The 15,847-nt window shown below is 39.4% G+C and overlaps 1 protein-coding gene across 3 annotated transcripts in view; it reads right to left on the bottom strand.

The window, feature by feature from the left end:
- ctnnbl1 (catenin, beta like 1) overlaps nt 1–15,847 on the bottom strand; it is a 117,791-nt gene that overhangs the window by 36,693 nt on the left and 65,251 nt on the right. For all 3 annotated transcript variants that reach the window (XM_042098228.1, XM_042098226.1, XM_042098227.1), the window contains exons 5-9: nt 12,410–12,507; nt 10,929–11,022; nt 5,694–5,785; nt 5,468–5,540; nt 3,285–3,343 (exon numbers count right to left, since the gene is read on the bottom strand). In XM_042098228.1, coding sequence (XP_041954162.1) covers nt 3,285–3,343; nt 5,468–5,540; nt 5,694–5,785; nt 10,929–11,022; nt 12,410–12,507 — 416 coding nt within the window. The remainder of the gene's footprint in view (nt 1–3,284; nt 3,344–5,467; nt 5,541–5,693; nt 5,786–10,928; nt 11,023–12,409; nt 12,508–15,847) is intronic.

Here is a 15,847-nt window from a genome sequence, read left to right as displayed (position 1 = left end):
CAGGCAAAAAGTATTGAGTATTAGTAACGAAGGTAAATGGCATCATATCAATATTACACATGTAGCGACATAATAGTCTAGAACTTGGGTATGCCTTAGCGTTTAGTAGCCTATGCACTTGCGGTGATAGCCAACAACTATGCATTATGCAACCCCTGGCAAAAAATATGGAATCACCACTCTTGGAGGATGTCCATTCAGCTGTTTTATCTTTCAAGATACAAGACAAAATCACAGATGTGTCTCAAAAATATTTTTGATTTGTAAAACATAGCTCCAAAAAATCAGTAATTCAATGTAGAGGGGAAAAAATGTGAAATCACTCAATCCTGAGGAAAAAAATATGGAATCACAAACCTAAAACATCATAATTTTGTTGCAAATTTGTGCATACTTTGTTGCACCTCTTCTGGCTTTTATTACCGTTTGCATTCTCTAAGACATGTACTTCACTAATGTAGAACAGTATTCTTCAATAATGAGGTTTCAACTTTGTCAAACAGCAGTTGACTGACCAGCTTTACAGGTAGTGCCTTTTCTTCGGTTTGTACCATACATTTTCAATGGGATTGAGATCCAGACTGTTTGCTAGCCACAGACTTGATACTGTATGTCTATCCTGAAGAAAAGTTTTAACATTCCTTGCTCTATGGCAAGATACTTTATCATCCTGGAAAATTACTTCATCACCAAAATTCCTTTCAGCTGATGGAAAGGAGTCCAACATTTCAATGTACACTTGTGCATTTACTGTAGAGGTATTACTGCCATCTCCCCTGGTCCTCATATCATCAGTGACCATGGAAACTGTCTTGTTTTCTTCAGGTAGACATCTTTAGATTTTTCATTTACATTCGGTTATAGTGGGTTAAAGAGAAGCAATTATGGATTGTGGATGATTGGATGAGGGTGATATTCAGAGATGAATCACAAATCTGCATAGGGCAAGAAGGTGATGCTGGAACTTTTGTTTGGTGCTGTTCTTATAAAAAATACAAAGATGACTGCCTGAAAAAAAGTTTCCACAGTCACTTATGATATGGGGTTGCATATCAGGTAAAAGACTAGGGGAGATGGCAGTCATTACTTTTACTGTAAATGCACAAGTATACATTGAAATGTGGACAATGTGTCACATTTTGTATTTGTTTATCTTGCCATAGAGCAAAGAATGTTAAAACCATTCTTCAGGAAAAAGCAAAGGAAAAAGAGTCAATGGCATGGCCAGCAAACAGTCTGGATCTCAATCCCATTGAAAATTGATGGTTGAAACTGAAGAAAATGGTGTGTGACAAGGCTCCATCCATCCTGCAAAGCGGATCTGTCAACTGCCATTCAACAAAGTTGGAATCTGATTGATCAAGAATATCTACATTAGTGAAGTCAGAGAAACCAAGCTATGAATATAGCTAGAGAAGGTGCCAAAAATGTACTAATTATGATGTTTTGTAATATAGTTGACATAAGCCACTTTGGACAACCGTGTCTGCTAAATGAATAAATGTAATTGTTTTAGGTTTGTGATTCCATAATTTTCCTCTAAAGATTGAATGATTCCATATTTCTTTCCTCTACATGATCTGCAAAATAAATTGCATTGCCTTAAGACAGTCAAGCAAATTGCCATTTTGATAAGTTAGAGATGAAGTGCCCAAACTGGTTACATCACCTGCAATTGTAGTTTATCATTACCATGTTACAAAAAAACTTGATAAACAATTCATACTGGTCCTAAAAATAAAGTATGATCACCAGAAGCAATAGAAACGACCCCAATGCCAATCCACTAACTTTTGGATGTGGACCAAGATATAATTTTTCTAAAAAAAAAAAAAAGAGCTATGGAGAATCCCATTAATTTCACTAAGCTTTAGGAATGCAACCATTAAGGGGCAACCAGTTATGAAGTCATTACTTTTAAAGACTCACAAAAAGGGAATCTGTGAGACAGGTCTATTATGTTTTCACCTCTGATGAGTTAAGTGAAACGGTAACGCTTCAGAATAACATGTGCTTATTAGGTATTAACAGTGCATAATAAGCAGTTAACAATTCATTACTAACAGTTAGTTAACCCATAGAACCCGACTGACGCAAAGTGTGTCAAAAAAACACACCCTTTCTTCTCAGTTACATTGCTCCGGAACTGTTCATCACAGCTAGATGAAACCTTTATTGCGTGACAGAGCAGAAGTGGGGCTTTCCAACGAGACTACGCACGTGTCTGTACAATCAAGTATGAAAATAAAATTAAAAAAATCATGAAATTAAATTGCATCATAGTTACAGTCTATACTTCTCTGCGTTCACCTGCGCACCCATTACTCTCGTTTGAATTACTCGCGAACCCGTGATCACATAGGTATGGCAAGCATGTCAGATGAAAGAGGAGATACAGAGCTATCATTTGATACCACTTTTCCATCAGAAACATATTTGTAAAAAGCATAGCTGGTATGGTATAGAACATTATCGGAATATAGAATCAATATGAACATTTTCTTCAAAAACACAGATAGGAATGTAGCTCAGTAAGTAACAAGTAACCCTATGACGCAGGATACCGGGTTTCGATTCCTGCTCGTTGCAGCAATTTTTTAGCTCACAGCTAAACCAAGCTAGATAGATAGATACAGTACAGTAGATATGCAAAGGTAGAAGGTCGGGCTTGTGGAGCTATAGGCTACATGGTCCTCGCTTTAGATTGGGGGGCTGCAAAATTTACAACAAATAGGTAAGAAAGGTCTTATAAGCGTATTAGTTATCCACCTTTTTGTCTTATACACCATTAACAAGCTGCTTGTTAACACTTACAACTGTTAACAAATATGCTTGTAAGTAACTTAAAAGGCTGCTTATTAACACTTACAAGCTGCATGTTAACAGTTAGTTAATGTTATTAAAGGATAACAACAGTTAACTAACTGATAGTAATGAATTGTTAACTGCTTATAATGCACTGTTAATACCTAATAAGCACATGTTATTCTAAAGCGTTACCAGTGAAACTTTAAGCAAAAGAGTTACCCTATTCTGTTTGAATAATGTAGGAGAGTGACATGACTCAGTTTAGGAAGTGTAGGAAGAGGGGGGAATTAATGCAACATTGCTCCAATGGGCAGACAAGGTCAAAACAGTTGAAGAGGATGGGAAAGTTTTGCGATATAGGTGGCAACATTTGACTGTGAGGATGAGGATTTTATTTAATCAACTATGAAGCTAACTTCAGACTGGGTTTGACATCACTGTTTCAACCATAAAATAGCTTGAAATTTCTCACTTACAGAGAGCTGCTGAAGGAGTACATCAATCCCATCCAACTCTCCTAACAGTCCTCTTGTGCCTGAAAAAGAAAGTGTACCATTTCTGCCACTACTTGTTCACTTAAAACAATGTCATGTCCGTGTTAAAAACCCGAGCTGTTTGCGTTACAGTTGTCAACAAGACACACTACCTTTTGTTAGCAAATGGCTGCTATTAGCAATTGCTACAAGATACACTTAGTAAAGAAGCATTACACAGTGTTTTACCCAAACATAGCAACACCGTGACAGATAGAGGTTGGACACTACTCTCTCAAGCAGACAAATGGAATGTGGCATTATGCGGCACCAAAGGTGCAAAGCCATATTGTTAATTTAAGGATTATTTTGGCCTGAGCACATGAGATGCAGACTGTGGCCTGCACTAAAGGTGCAAATCCATGTTGTTCCTGTTCAAGCGCTGAAGGTGCAACACCCTACTGTTTCTGTAGGAATCACTATTATAAGGGGCCGAGACTGTGGCCTGTGCCAAAGGTGCAAAAGCCCTATTTATTTTAAAAGGATTATTATTATTATTATTATTGCCCGAGCACCAAATGTGCAGGCTGTAGTAACCGGCACCGAAAGATTTTTCTAAATTATAGGCTTGGCCCCAGGTGTGACCCAGGGACTCCACAGCATCCTCTTTTGTCACGAGTCTCCTTGTGATAGTGTTTGTCATTTTTATCCATTGCAGCCAAAAGTAATCATTCTAAAAGCTGCTGTAAGACATTATGCATTACAGCCCCGTTAACGATGTCATATTTTTATTTTAGAAGATGCCGCACTGCACTGGAAAAAGTGTTAACATTACAGCCAACAGGCATGTGGAGGAAGAATGTGCATGAAGACATTGTTTGTCAAATTCAGTGAACATTAAATTCAATTTATATATCATGTACAGCACAGTATAGTCACTATAGGTTAAGTTGACTAATGTTTATCTCAAGTCAAGTCAAGTCAGTTTTACTTGTATAGCACATTTAACATGCAGAGTGCAACCCAAAGCGCTCCACATATAAGACATTGTCATTGACACATAGGCTATACTAACACAAGTATAGCTAAGACAATTGCGGACGGAGCGGCGTAGTCGCCAGATCTCATCATCTAAAAACTAAATGGCAATGGTGGAGGCTGTAAAACTGAGTATAGAGTTTAAACAAGTTGACAGTGAAATAAAGCATTCATTTTGTCTCATGCCAGTGATAGTGAAGTGAGTAGTGATTTGTTTAAAGGAGAACTCCAGCAGTTTTCCTCATAGGGCTCTGTTTGAGGTCACCGAGTACTGTCGGTAGAAAGAAGGTAGAAAAAATAAATAAAACAAATCAGTGCTACACAGGTCTAGTCGTCCTGCTAGTAGGGCACACAGCTAGGCATGGGGGCATATCACCATCTAGCGTGGCGGAGTAAACATTAATACTTGGTCTACGAAGATCATGACAGTGGTCCAGTCCAGTACTGTCTATGGTCAAATCCCAGCCGAGCTATACTGTAACTGTAGCTCAACTTACCTGTGCATGTAAACATACTGACTGACAAAAAATCAGAATGAGTAATTATAACAGACGAGTAGCCCTGTGGACACACAATATTGTTGGAAAATTGAGATGTGTGAAACATTATTTGACTGAAATGGTAATCAGAAATAATTTGTTATAAAAAAAAAAAAGACTAAAATGTTTTGACTAAAACTTGACTAAGACACCTTTAGTTTTCTTTTGACTTAAACTAGACTAAAATAACGAGACTTTTAGTGGACTAAAACTTGAAAAATTATATTTGAATGACTACATATGACAAAGACTAAAAGGGACATTTCGTCACAAGACTAAGACTAAATTAAAAATAGGTGACATAGTGTGAAATTAACACTATTTTGTTATCATTGTAGGATGTATACGATGCATCTCAAAATGATCATACATTTATTCTGGAGCACACATTTTAAATTGGGCAATCACATTGTGAACGTTCAAACCGGTGTACCTAACCATCCCTAATGTCATCTATAACCATTTGCAAAAAAGTTGAAACCATCCAGGAAAATGTTGTACACCAGAAGACGAGGAAGAGTCAAAAGAAAAGGCTGAGGAAGATGAGAAAGTGAGAGCCAAGTAGAAGCAGCAAAGCTGATACCATTGTGCCATTTTCTGTTGTCATACCATCATTGTTTTGCAGTAGAATCGCCAATATTTCACTGCAGTAAAGCTTGTTTGCATCAAATGGCATCTTAACCTACAGAATGGGAAAAAAGTTAGTGTTTGCTCACACATTAATGTCTAGCAATTAGCAAAACTGCAACATTTTAAGTGAAATACCAAATACCAAGAGCAAGCACAAGCAGAAGACAATCAGCTAGCCTATTTTCCTTTTGTGTGAAACATTTACCTTGATCCTCTTCAGAAGCCACTGCATCAGACCCTGCTGTGCTGCTTCTGTGCAGAGACCAGGTCTGAATTCTGCCATGTTCTCAATAATAGCTGCAAGAAATATACCATCTGATAACTGAGCCAAAGCACAAAACACACCCTTTAAACACTGTTAAACACTATGTAAGGGATAACGCCCACCGAGTTGTCCCGATATACAGAATTAATGAACGAGGTGGTGGCAAAGAACTTCATGGACTTAACTCTGCCATTCATTTCATGTTCATTCTATATACCGGGACAGCTCAAAAGCTAGAAAAGTTATCCCACTTATCCCCAGGCTCCCACTCACGTGTAAAAGTGTTCACCCCCATGCTAAAGTTGACTAAAAAGAGGAATAAAAAAATCTTAATGTCTTAATTAAAAAAATGAGGAAAAATCCAACCTTTAAGGACACCAATTTTCTTTGTGAATGAATAACGTATCGTAAATAAATAAATGTTCTTAATTAAAATACAAATCCCCACGTTGATGCAGCCCATATAATAGGTTTCCATTCAATCCAAGCGTCTTTCCCTGAAAAAGGGCCAGGGATATTGCAAATTCAAAGTTCATGCCTGAATAACGTTAACCTGACTCCGCCAGATGGATGCTTCGCATTTGCTCTGCATGTCCATCTGGGAACTTTCCGTTGGAGAACTTTTGGGAAGGGGCGAAAATACTGGTTAGCTGATTGGATAAACCATCTGTCTATCACCACCTATGTTGGTTATCGATGGGCCAAATCAACCAATCAGATGAACTTAGTGTTCTTCTAATGCCTTCGTTTAACATTAAGTTAGGTAACGTAATTAACGTTAACATTTTTAAACTTACCATTTGTATATGACATGAACCTCATCAACGACAATCCCCACCAAGTTTTCACGGTAGGCCCTACACTTCTGAAAAAAGTATATTCCTCCATTACCGACTGGAATCAGCCGTGGAGGATGTCTGTGTCGTTCATTCCTGCTAGCTGCATGGCTGAGACTCATAACTTCACAGCTTCCCCAGGAATAATTCAGATAAAACTTGTGCTACAGCAACGCTCATCTCATCTGTGGATGCCGTCATGTTGTTCGTTGCGTCACACCTAAACCCGCCTCAAAACCAACGCTGATTGGACGTTCGTTTGGCGAATGCCTCCAAATTTTCTCTCTCGGAAAGATGCCAGACTGATCTAGTAAAAAACTGAAGCTCACGAGATCAGGATGGGCTCACGAGGCTAGTATAATGTAACCTTTAGCCACGCACTCTGTTCACTGGTTGGATGGTGGCTCTGGGTTGGATGTTTACATGAGAAAAATCCGTTGAAATCTGAATCTGTGCAATCTCAGTACTGAAGCGAAATGAAATTGAGCGGAAGTATGTAGACGGGTGGAGCCAGGCTATGGGAAATCCTAAAGACCACACCATTAACCCTTAGAACCCTAAGCTGTTTTTAGGGCATTTTCACAGCCTTTATTCATAAGGATTTATTCTGCTCATTGTAAGTGCCACACACACATATTATATATTGTTTTTTTCAGCAGAGTCTAGGCTATCCAGATCTGCCAGATCATTTCATGTATTAGTACTAGCATTGATTTTATTTTGATTTTTAAAGAATTAAAATATAAAAAATGTATTATAAAAATTCTTATATTTTGACATGTATCTCACCACAGCAAGCTCATAGCTCTACATGCATTTCATGTGTGACTGTCCTGAATCGGGCAATATAATTACCATGTTGGTGGGATACTCTGGGGCTGAGCAATTTACAGAAAAATGTGGTGTGTGATTTACGGAAATAAATGCCATTTTTTATTTAGTGATGAAAAATGACCTTTCTGCGCTCCATATCTGTGACACGAACAGATCTGACCTGACTTGACCCAAGTTTGCATGTTAGCATGTGTGGTGTATGCACTCATAATGATTCTCAACTTTTTACTGCATTGCCATGAACAAAGTAAAGGCAAAAAAGGTGTTTCTTTGTTGAACAAATTGGGATGCAATGTGAGCCTTGAATTGGATGCCATGCAGGAATTTGCTAGGATCTCAAAACCGGATTATGAACATGCTTTGCCATAGAGAAACACACGATAGCGTTGGATTATAAACATGCTTTGCCACAAAAACGTGGGGTAAGTCCAGCTATATGAAGTTATTATTTTGCTGTCACTTTGTCTGTTTTATAACCCAGAAGGATGTACTTGGTATCAAATGATGGCTCTGTGTCTCCTCTTTCATCTGACATGCGTGGCATATCTATCCGATCACGGGTCCGCGAGTAATTCAAATGAGAGTAATGGGTGTGCAGCGTTGGTTTGTGTACATGACGTTAATATTTTGCAGTCACTTCGTCTGTTTTTATAAGCCAGAAGGATCGATATCCATGGCCCTGTGTCTCCTCTTTCATCTGATATGCTTGCCATATCTATGCGATCACGGGTTCGTGAGTAATTCAAACGAGAGTAATGGGTGCGCAAGTGAACGCAGAGAAGTATAGACTGTAAATATGATGCAATTTGATTTAATTTCAATTTCATTTAAAATTTTCATACTTGATCGTACAGACAAGTCGTAGTCTCTTTGGAAAGCCCCACTCCTTCTCTGTCATGCAATAAAGGTTTCATCTCGCTGGATGCATGGATTCCAGTTTATTCCAGTAGCAGCAACTGGAATCCATGCATTTCCACTGAATTATTTTTGGAATCTGATCCCTTATCATACCTGTTCATTCTTACTCGTTGCTCGACTTATCGTGACTAAATTCAAGATGGCTGCAAACGTTAAACTTCGTGAAGATACTGTCTGTATAAATCGTCTTGTAAGTAAACTACCAGTGCTTTTTCAAAGTTCTCAATGTCTCGTTTTAAATGTCAGGGCCCTCGGAAGTCTACCAATGAAGTGTGGAGATACATTGAGCCTCGTAAATGAGTGATTTATTTGCATGGCTAGCCCGATGCCGAAGCACCACTATTGAAAAAGCTGTTGGTAGCATCGGCTAACTAGCGCCAGATTTTGGAGTGCAGGGGACAAGCCGAGATGGGCTATGAGACATACGTTCACACTCGGTATCATGTTTCAATACACTTTAGGTCAATATCACACCGGAATTCTCCTTTAAGACTCGCCATAGAGAATGAATGGGGAAATTACGGAGGTTATAGTTTGATGATGTCGTACTCCCGTGCGGGCCAGATGCCATATACCACGGACATGTATCAGGGTATCTGCACATTTTCCAAGTGCAAATTTAAAGACCTTTAAGACCTTTTCAAGACATCTAAATGGAAAAATTAAGACTATACCACGGCAAAAAAGATACAACTTAAAACTGTTTTATGCAATAGTTTTTTTCTACTAATTTTAACACCCACCCCATTTTGGATGTCTACAGACGTTACCAAATATATTTTGGCAAAAAAAAAAAAAATGTGTATTTACCTTCACTGCTATAAATGCCCAATTTTAGGGTCTGGGCTGCTTGCTTTTGAAGCTGGCTGTACATATCTGGTTGTGCTACTGTCTGAGGCTGTTCTTCACCTGTGTCTGTAGTAGCCTAGGCTACTTGCCAAACATGTGTACTGGACTGGACTCCCTTCAATTTATTTTTCAAAGGTAGACTATTTAAATATTTTAATAAGCCTACTAACTTTACTAGGCATCTATTGTCCCATATGCAGCACAGCAAATCAAAGTTAATCCACTTCTTTACATTTTGCATACCAGTTGTATTTAAACCAACCAAAGCTTGACTGAAACATTGTAAAACCTGCTGGTTTCATCTCAAGCATGCACATATTATGAACGCATTTACAGATGCGTTTTTTTATGTAGCCAGTCGCCGACATTAAAAAAAATATGCGGTTATATTTCACAACTTTTGCGAAGTACTGGGAAAGGCTGGCAAGCAAGATGCAGACAGGTATTACAGGTAGGCCTATTATAACTTAGACAGATATTTAATTAGGCTAGGCCAGCAAAACACGCTAGAGATGCAACAGATCAACTTAATGTGTATTTCCTCTGTCGGTCTGTGGTTCCTTCATAAATTGCGCAGCAAATTATCAGACGAGTGACAGAAGCACCGCGCATAATTTGACCAGCAGTCTTCGCGTCCATAATTTGTGAAACGATGCTGCGTCCGAGCAAAGATTCTAGAAGCCCAGCGCAACTCCAAAAAGGAGGACAAATGAGCGTCTGGCTTGAGACTGCACTGGACAGGGCTTTTAAACTGTCCGGCCCAAATCCAAACGTAGGCCACCCTATCGCTAACTGGCTTACCAGCTCCTTCTCAGGCTCCATCGCTTGCATAGGCTACCTACGGATCTTTCAGCCCTCGGCTACAACACAAAACGTAAGGCATATTTTTACATATTCTTACCATTTTCACACCTTTAACGACACCTGTGAAAAACATCTTCACTCTGCAACCACTACACTTCCTTCAGTAGCCTTAGAGCCACAATTACACGAAACCGGATGGAGACATTTCACTCGCTCTCTCGCACTCGCTGGCAGTCCCATACACAAATTTAATACCTCCTTTGCGAAAATTCAAGACATTCCAGTCAATTTAAGACTTTTTTAGGCCTTAAAAACCGAAAGTTGTATTTAATACTTTTTAAGACTTTTAAGGATCCGCGGGAACCCTGATGTATTGGGGGGCCACCCAAAATGAGGCGGGCCGTAGTTTGGGGACCACTGCTATAGACAGTCACTGTACTCAGAGGATCCCCATTTCACTAATTGTGAGACTACTAGCACCATTTGACTGGCATTTGACTAACTTTGATGAATTACACCAGTCACTTTAAAATACATTTTATATATTTATATTTTGTTTTTGCAAATTCTTGTCAAAAAAGCAGGATTATACTGACCATGATTCCCTTTATAAAGGCAACGAAAGGGGATATTATACAGGGGGTGAATACTTTTTGACATTTACTAATTAACTAGTGAGCATTTATGGCTCTGAAATGTGTTCTCTAGTTAACTAGTGTGCATTTTGCCCTCACTTGTTAACTAGAAGTATTTTGGCTCTCACTAGTTAACTAGTAAAGAAATATGTTGACAGAAAAGGCTGACTTGTATAGAGCGCTGATGCTAGATATAAAGATATCCGAATAAATCCACAAAAAACTTGGCTTGCCAGACTTAAACACCACTAAATGGAAGCTGGAGATTCAAATAAAGAATTAAGAATCTGTCCACTCACCTAATGTGTTGTAAACACCATCTGCCTCCTCCTTTACTTGCTCATTGAGGCGTTCCATATTCTGCACAAGCAAAGCCACAACCTGGCCCTCAAGCTATAGGCAGTAGTAAAACCAAAATATGACCCATAAAACATTTGTGCCAATCAAACCAAGTAATAAGATCAGAATCCTCCTGACACCATGAGCCCTTAAATGAAAACACCCTTTACAGTCAGTAAAGACATACATGTTAAAGGTATACTATGCAGTTTCAGGTATTGTTGGCGACTGTAAAACTCCCCCTAGAGTCGCGATATATTTATATTTTACTCTGCCGTTGTAAATAGCCTACTTCTCGTGGCTTGTTTCTCCTGTACATAATGTAAATGATTTTGTTGTGGAGGTGAAAGATTAACAACAGGCAAAAACTATCTCCAAAGAACTACATGACAAGGTAATGTTTCACGATTCTCGCGAGATGTCTTCGGGTCGACTATTCTTGAAGTTGCATGGCTGGTTCTCTTGTTTGAACTTTGACACTAAATAGGATTCATGCATTATCATCCTGGATATGTAATCATACCTCAGGTGGCTTTAAAACACCATGTTCTATTCTCTACACCTAACTAACCTTTCATTTATCATGTATACAGACCTTACTGCCCTGTAACTGACCCTAGGCAGATGGGTCAGGCCCTTGAGTCGTGGATCTGCTCGAGGTTTCTTCCTATATGAATCTCCAATTCTAGGGAGTTTTTCCTCGCCCCTGTTACTCATGGGCTCGCTCTGAATGTTTTAACACTCTGTAAAGCACCATGAGACATGTTTTAAATTTAAAAAATTGAAGTTAGCGACTCACTACAGCTATGCTGAATGGATATGCTAGGTGGCTATATTAGGTGAAAGATACGGAGAAGAGCTAATAGACCGGCATATTGAGCGGTCCCGGTATGCACAGTCATTGTTACCCAAGGGCCGTGAACCGTACCTTAATAAATTAGTCTTAGCAAATGGCGATTGTCTGCTCGATCCTGAGCTGATGACAGAATGGGTAGATGACGTTAGCGGCTAGAGTGGCTAGAGATTCATTAGCCCAACATATACGGCTATCTGGTTGACAAGCCCAGCGTGTATACATGCAAAAAAGTAGTAAAGTAAGCATTTTTCTTGACGTTTCCTAGACGTTTCAGTCCATTCACACACACACAATTTAATGGGATGGAAAGCTTTCTGACCCTGACATGCGCACACCTTTTCTGCGACGTGGGCCTTGAAGGGATCTATTACAAGTTTGTTTACCATCAAATTGTCTTCGAAAATGTTATATTAAGGTGAACATTTTGCATAGTGTACCTTTAATGTTTGTCAGTTGAATTTCATGACCATCAGTTCTGAGTTTGACAATGTAATACAAATAGAAAACAGTGCTGTGAAAGGTGCCATAGAATAATTATACACATATACAGTAGATATAAACATTATGTGTTACGCTATGACTTACCAAAGCATCAATAAGGATTTCAGCTCCTTCTTCACCTTCCTGAAGTGTGTCAATGTCTGTTAGTTCTTGCAGTAGATCCACAACCGCAATTGAAATATGTACACCTAGTTAAGGAAGACCTTGTCCAATGTATGTACAAGAGGAGCATGATCACAGCAGCCTGCTTTAAGGCAAGACACTACAGGTGAATACGGTAACATTTTCAAATAATAGACATCACCATGAAACTTCCTCAGTTGATTACTTAGACAAGTATGAAAAAAAAAAGTTGAAATTTGAATGTTTAATAAATTAGGCCTTATCTCATTAAATATGCACACATATGCAGATATATTTTCAGTAGATAGATCTGAACAACAAATATTTTTTCATTTTGTTAACACACAAGATGAAAAAAAAATTAGAGGGATTTCAGGATATCTGCTTTCATTACCAAGGAAATCAAAAGGAAATCATAGCCTTAACAAAATCAATTTCATATTTCTTTTATTAAAATGTCACATAAATCAGGCCAGGAGTGAATTATTAACAAATCCCTCTGTAAATATCTTCAGAATACTACTATTTGTATAACTGGAAAGTTTGGTGTACATAGGTGCTACATAGACTGAGATGTTTATACTGAAAAAAAATGACAAAAACCTCAATTTGAACACAGTTAATGAGATTCCTAGCCTCAGCCTAGACTCGCCTTTGAACTTTCGCGATTGGTTGTGGATACAAAGGAAGTGTCCATATTTGGATTGCACAACGTCATGCAGGAAAAACAGAGCTTTCCAACGGTACTACACATGATATGTTTCGTATCACGGTCGCGGTAGAGCATGAAACATTAGAAGGCTAACTTTTGGTGAATTTAGGAGAAATATACAGGCGTGAGTAGACAAAATGTAATGAAATAAACACCTAAATGTGTAAATCGGACTTTGTTGTTGTAGTTGTGTGAAAGAATATACATGCCAAGGTAGCAAAAATATACATGCCAAGTGGTCGCTCGCTCTGCGTTTTTTTGTTTTGTTTGTTTTGCTGCCCTATCAGCAAAATAGTATAGTTAATCATTTGTTTAATATGGACACAATGCCAGTGTGGAGGCTTGTTTTAGACAAAATTGTTTGTTTACTGTTGTTTGAAATAGCCTGCTATTATATATTGTATTTGATACTCATTAGGGCCTAAGCACCGAAGGGCGCAAGGCCCTATTGTTTTTGTAAGGATTATTGGGGGCCAAGCAGCGAAGGCACCCATTGTGTTACTATTTGTTCTTATTATTATTGGGGGCCAAGCAGCGAAGCTGCGAGGCAACCCATAGTGATTCTATGTTTTCTTCCCTATTATTGGGGGCCTAGCAGCGAAGCTGCGAAGGCACCCATTGAGTTAGTAGTTTGTCCTATTATTGGGGGCCAAGCAGCGAAGCTGCGAAGGCACCCATTGTGTTTCTATGTTTTCTTATTATTATTACGCTTCCGTCATTGAAGTCAATGGCAGCCCATAGAACCGTCTGGTGAAAAGTTGTGAAATTTGGCACACTGATTGGGGACAGTCCCATGATTATGATGTTTCATGATGGCACCTCAAGCACTCTAGCGCCACCAACAGGCCAAAGTTGGACATACGTTCACATACGCAACTTTTGACCCGTATGGCCGATTGTCAAAAATGAGGTATCGTTGGAATCCTTGGACCAAGCCGAGTTCAACGCACTCTATGACGTCATTTTCCGCCATTTTGGATTTAATCAAAAACACTAAAAAGTTTTCACAGGTCACAAATTTTGTCCAATCGACACCAAACCTGACACACATGATCTTCAGACCAAGCCTCACAAAAGATACTCCTTTTCGTCTTCGGAACTAAAACCGTTTGCCCATAACAGCCAATCAAAACTTGCGGCGAAGCCGCCAAACAGGAAGTGAGCTCATATCTCAGCAACCCATTAATCTATCATAACCAAACATTGTACATGGACTCAGGACCCAATCAGGGGGACGCTCAAGAAATCTGGTGACCTTTGACCTCTAGGGGGCGCTGTAATTTAGAAATATGCCTTTTGGCCTGTAGCTGCTGTTGTGCTTAGAATTAAAACACACTAGTGTTGTCTGGTAATACTGTTGGAGGTCCTTAGGCCGACCCAAGCCAACTTGTAATGTCATCGTAATTGATTCGGCTGCCATATTGGATTTAATCAAAAACACGTACAAGTTTTTGCAAGTCACAAATTTCAGCGGATCCTCACCAAAATTGACAGAGACCATCTTCAGCCCATACCTTATCAGTGCATTGCTTTCTGGAACAATTGACAAAAGCATTCGCCCGTAACAGCCAATTGAAATTTGCGGCGAAGCCGCCAAACAGGACATGAGCTCATATCTCAGCAACCCTTCCATGTATCATAACCAAACTTACTACATGGATTCATGACCCCATTAGGAGGACGCTCGAAAAATTCGGTGACCTTTGACCTGTAGGGGGTGCTGCAATTAGCAATATTGCATTTTGATCTGTAGTTGCTGATGTGCTTTATCGATCTTTTATTTTTTGATGTGAAACTGATGAAAACATGTTCCATCCAGTTCATTCTAATGCATGCGTGCAAGGGTGGGGTGGGACGGGCAGGGGTCCCACCCCACCCTTGCACCAGTTCAGTTATGTTTTGATGTGACACAGTTATGTTTTGATGTGACACTTGTTGAAAGTGTTGATCGCGAGTGTCTGCTGAGTTCTATCTTGTCGCCGTGGCTACTCCGGCCTATTCTGCTTGGCCCCCTCATTGCTGCTTGCAGCTATATTTGGGGGCCAAGCAGTGAAGCTGCGCGGCAACCCATTGTGATTCTACCTTTTCTTATTGGGGGCAAAGCAGCGAAGCTGCGAGGCAACCCATAGTGATTCTATTTGTTCTTATTATGTGAAGTGATCTCAGCAAGGCTTTCACAAATCAAAACCAAACTAGGTATATGGGCTCAGGACCCAATCAGGAGGACGCTCAAGAAATGTGGTAAATTTTGACCACTATATGGCGCTATAATCACAGGAAGTGGGCTCATATTTCTTCAATGCTTTTACGTATCGACACCAAACTTGGCTCATTGACTCGGGAGCACATCCTGAGGACATACAATAATTTTAGCGACCTTTGACCACTAGGGGTGCTATAATTTGCAAAACTTTCTCGTATCGACACCAAACTTGGTACCTGGACTCGGGACCACATCCTGAATAAGGACAATACATTTAGTGACCTTTGACCACTAGGGGCGCTATAATTAGCAAAACTTTCTCGTATCGACACCAAACTTGGTACATAGACTCGGGAACACATCCTGAAGATGCACAATATATTTAGTGACCTTTGATCACTAGGGGCGCTATAATTATCAACACTTTCTTGTATTGACACCAAACTTGATATGTGGACGCGTGACTACAACCCGAGTACCCATA

This window comes from Alosa sapidissima, chromosome 7, assembly GCF_018492685.1.
Source record: "Alosa sapidissima isolate fAloSap1 chromosome 7, fAloSap1.pri, whole genome shotgun sequence".
In the NCBI taxonomy this organism is placed as follows: Eukaryota; Metazoa; Chordata; class Actinopteri; order Clupeiformes; family Clupeidae; genus Alosa; species Alosa sapidissima.
The sequence above is the reverse complement of the archived record's forward strand: the minus strand, read 5'-3'. Positions and strand labels throughout refer to the sequence as shown.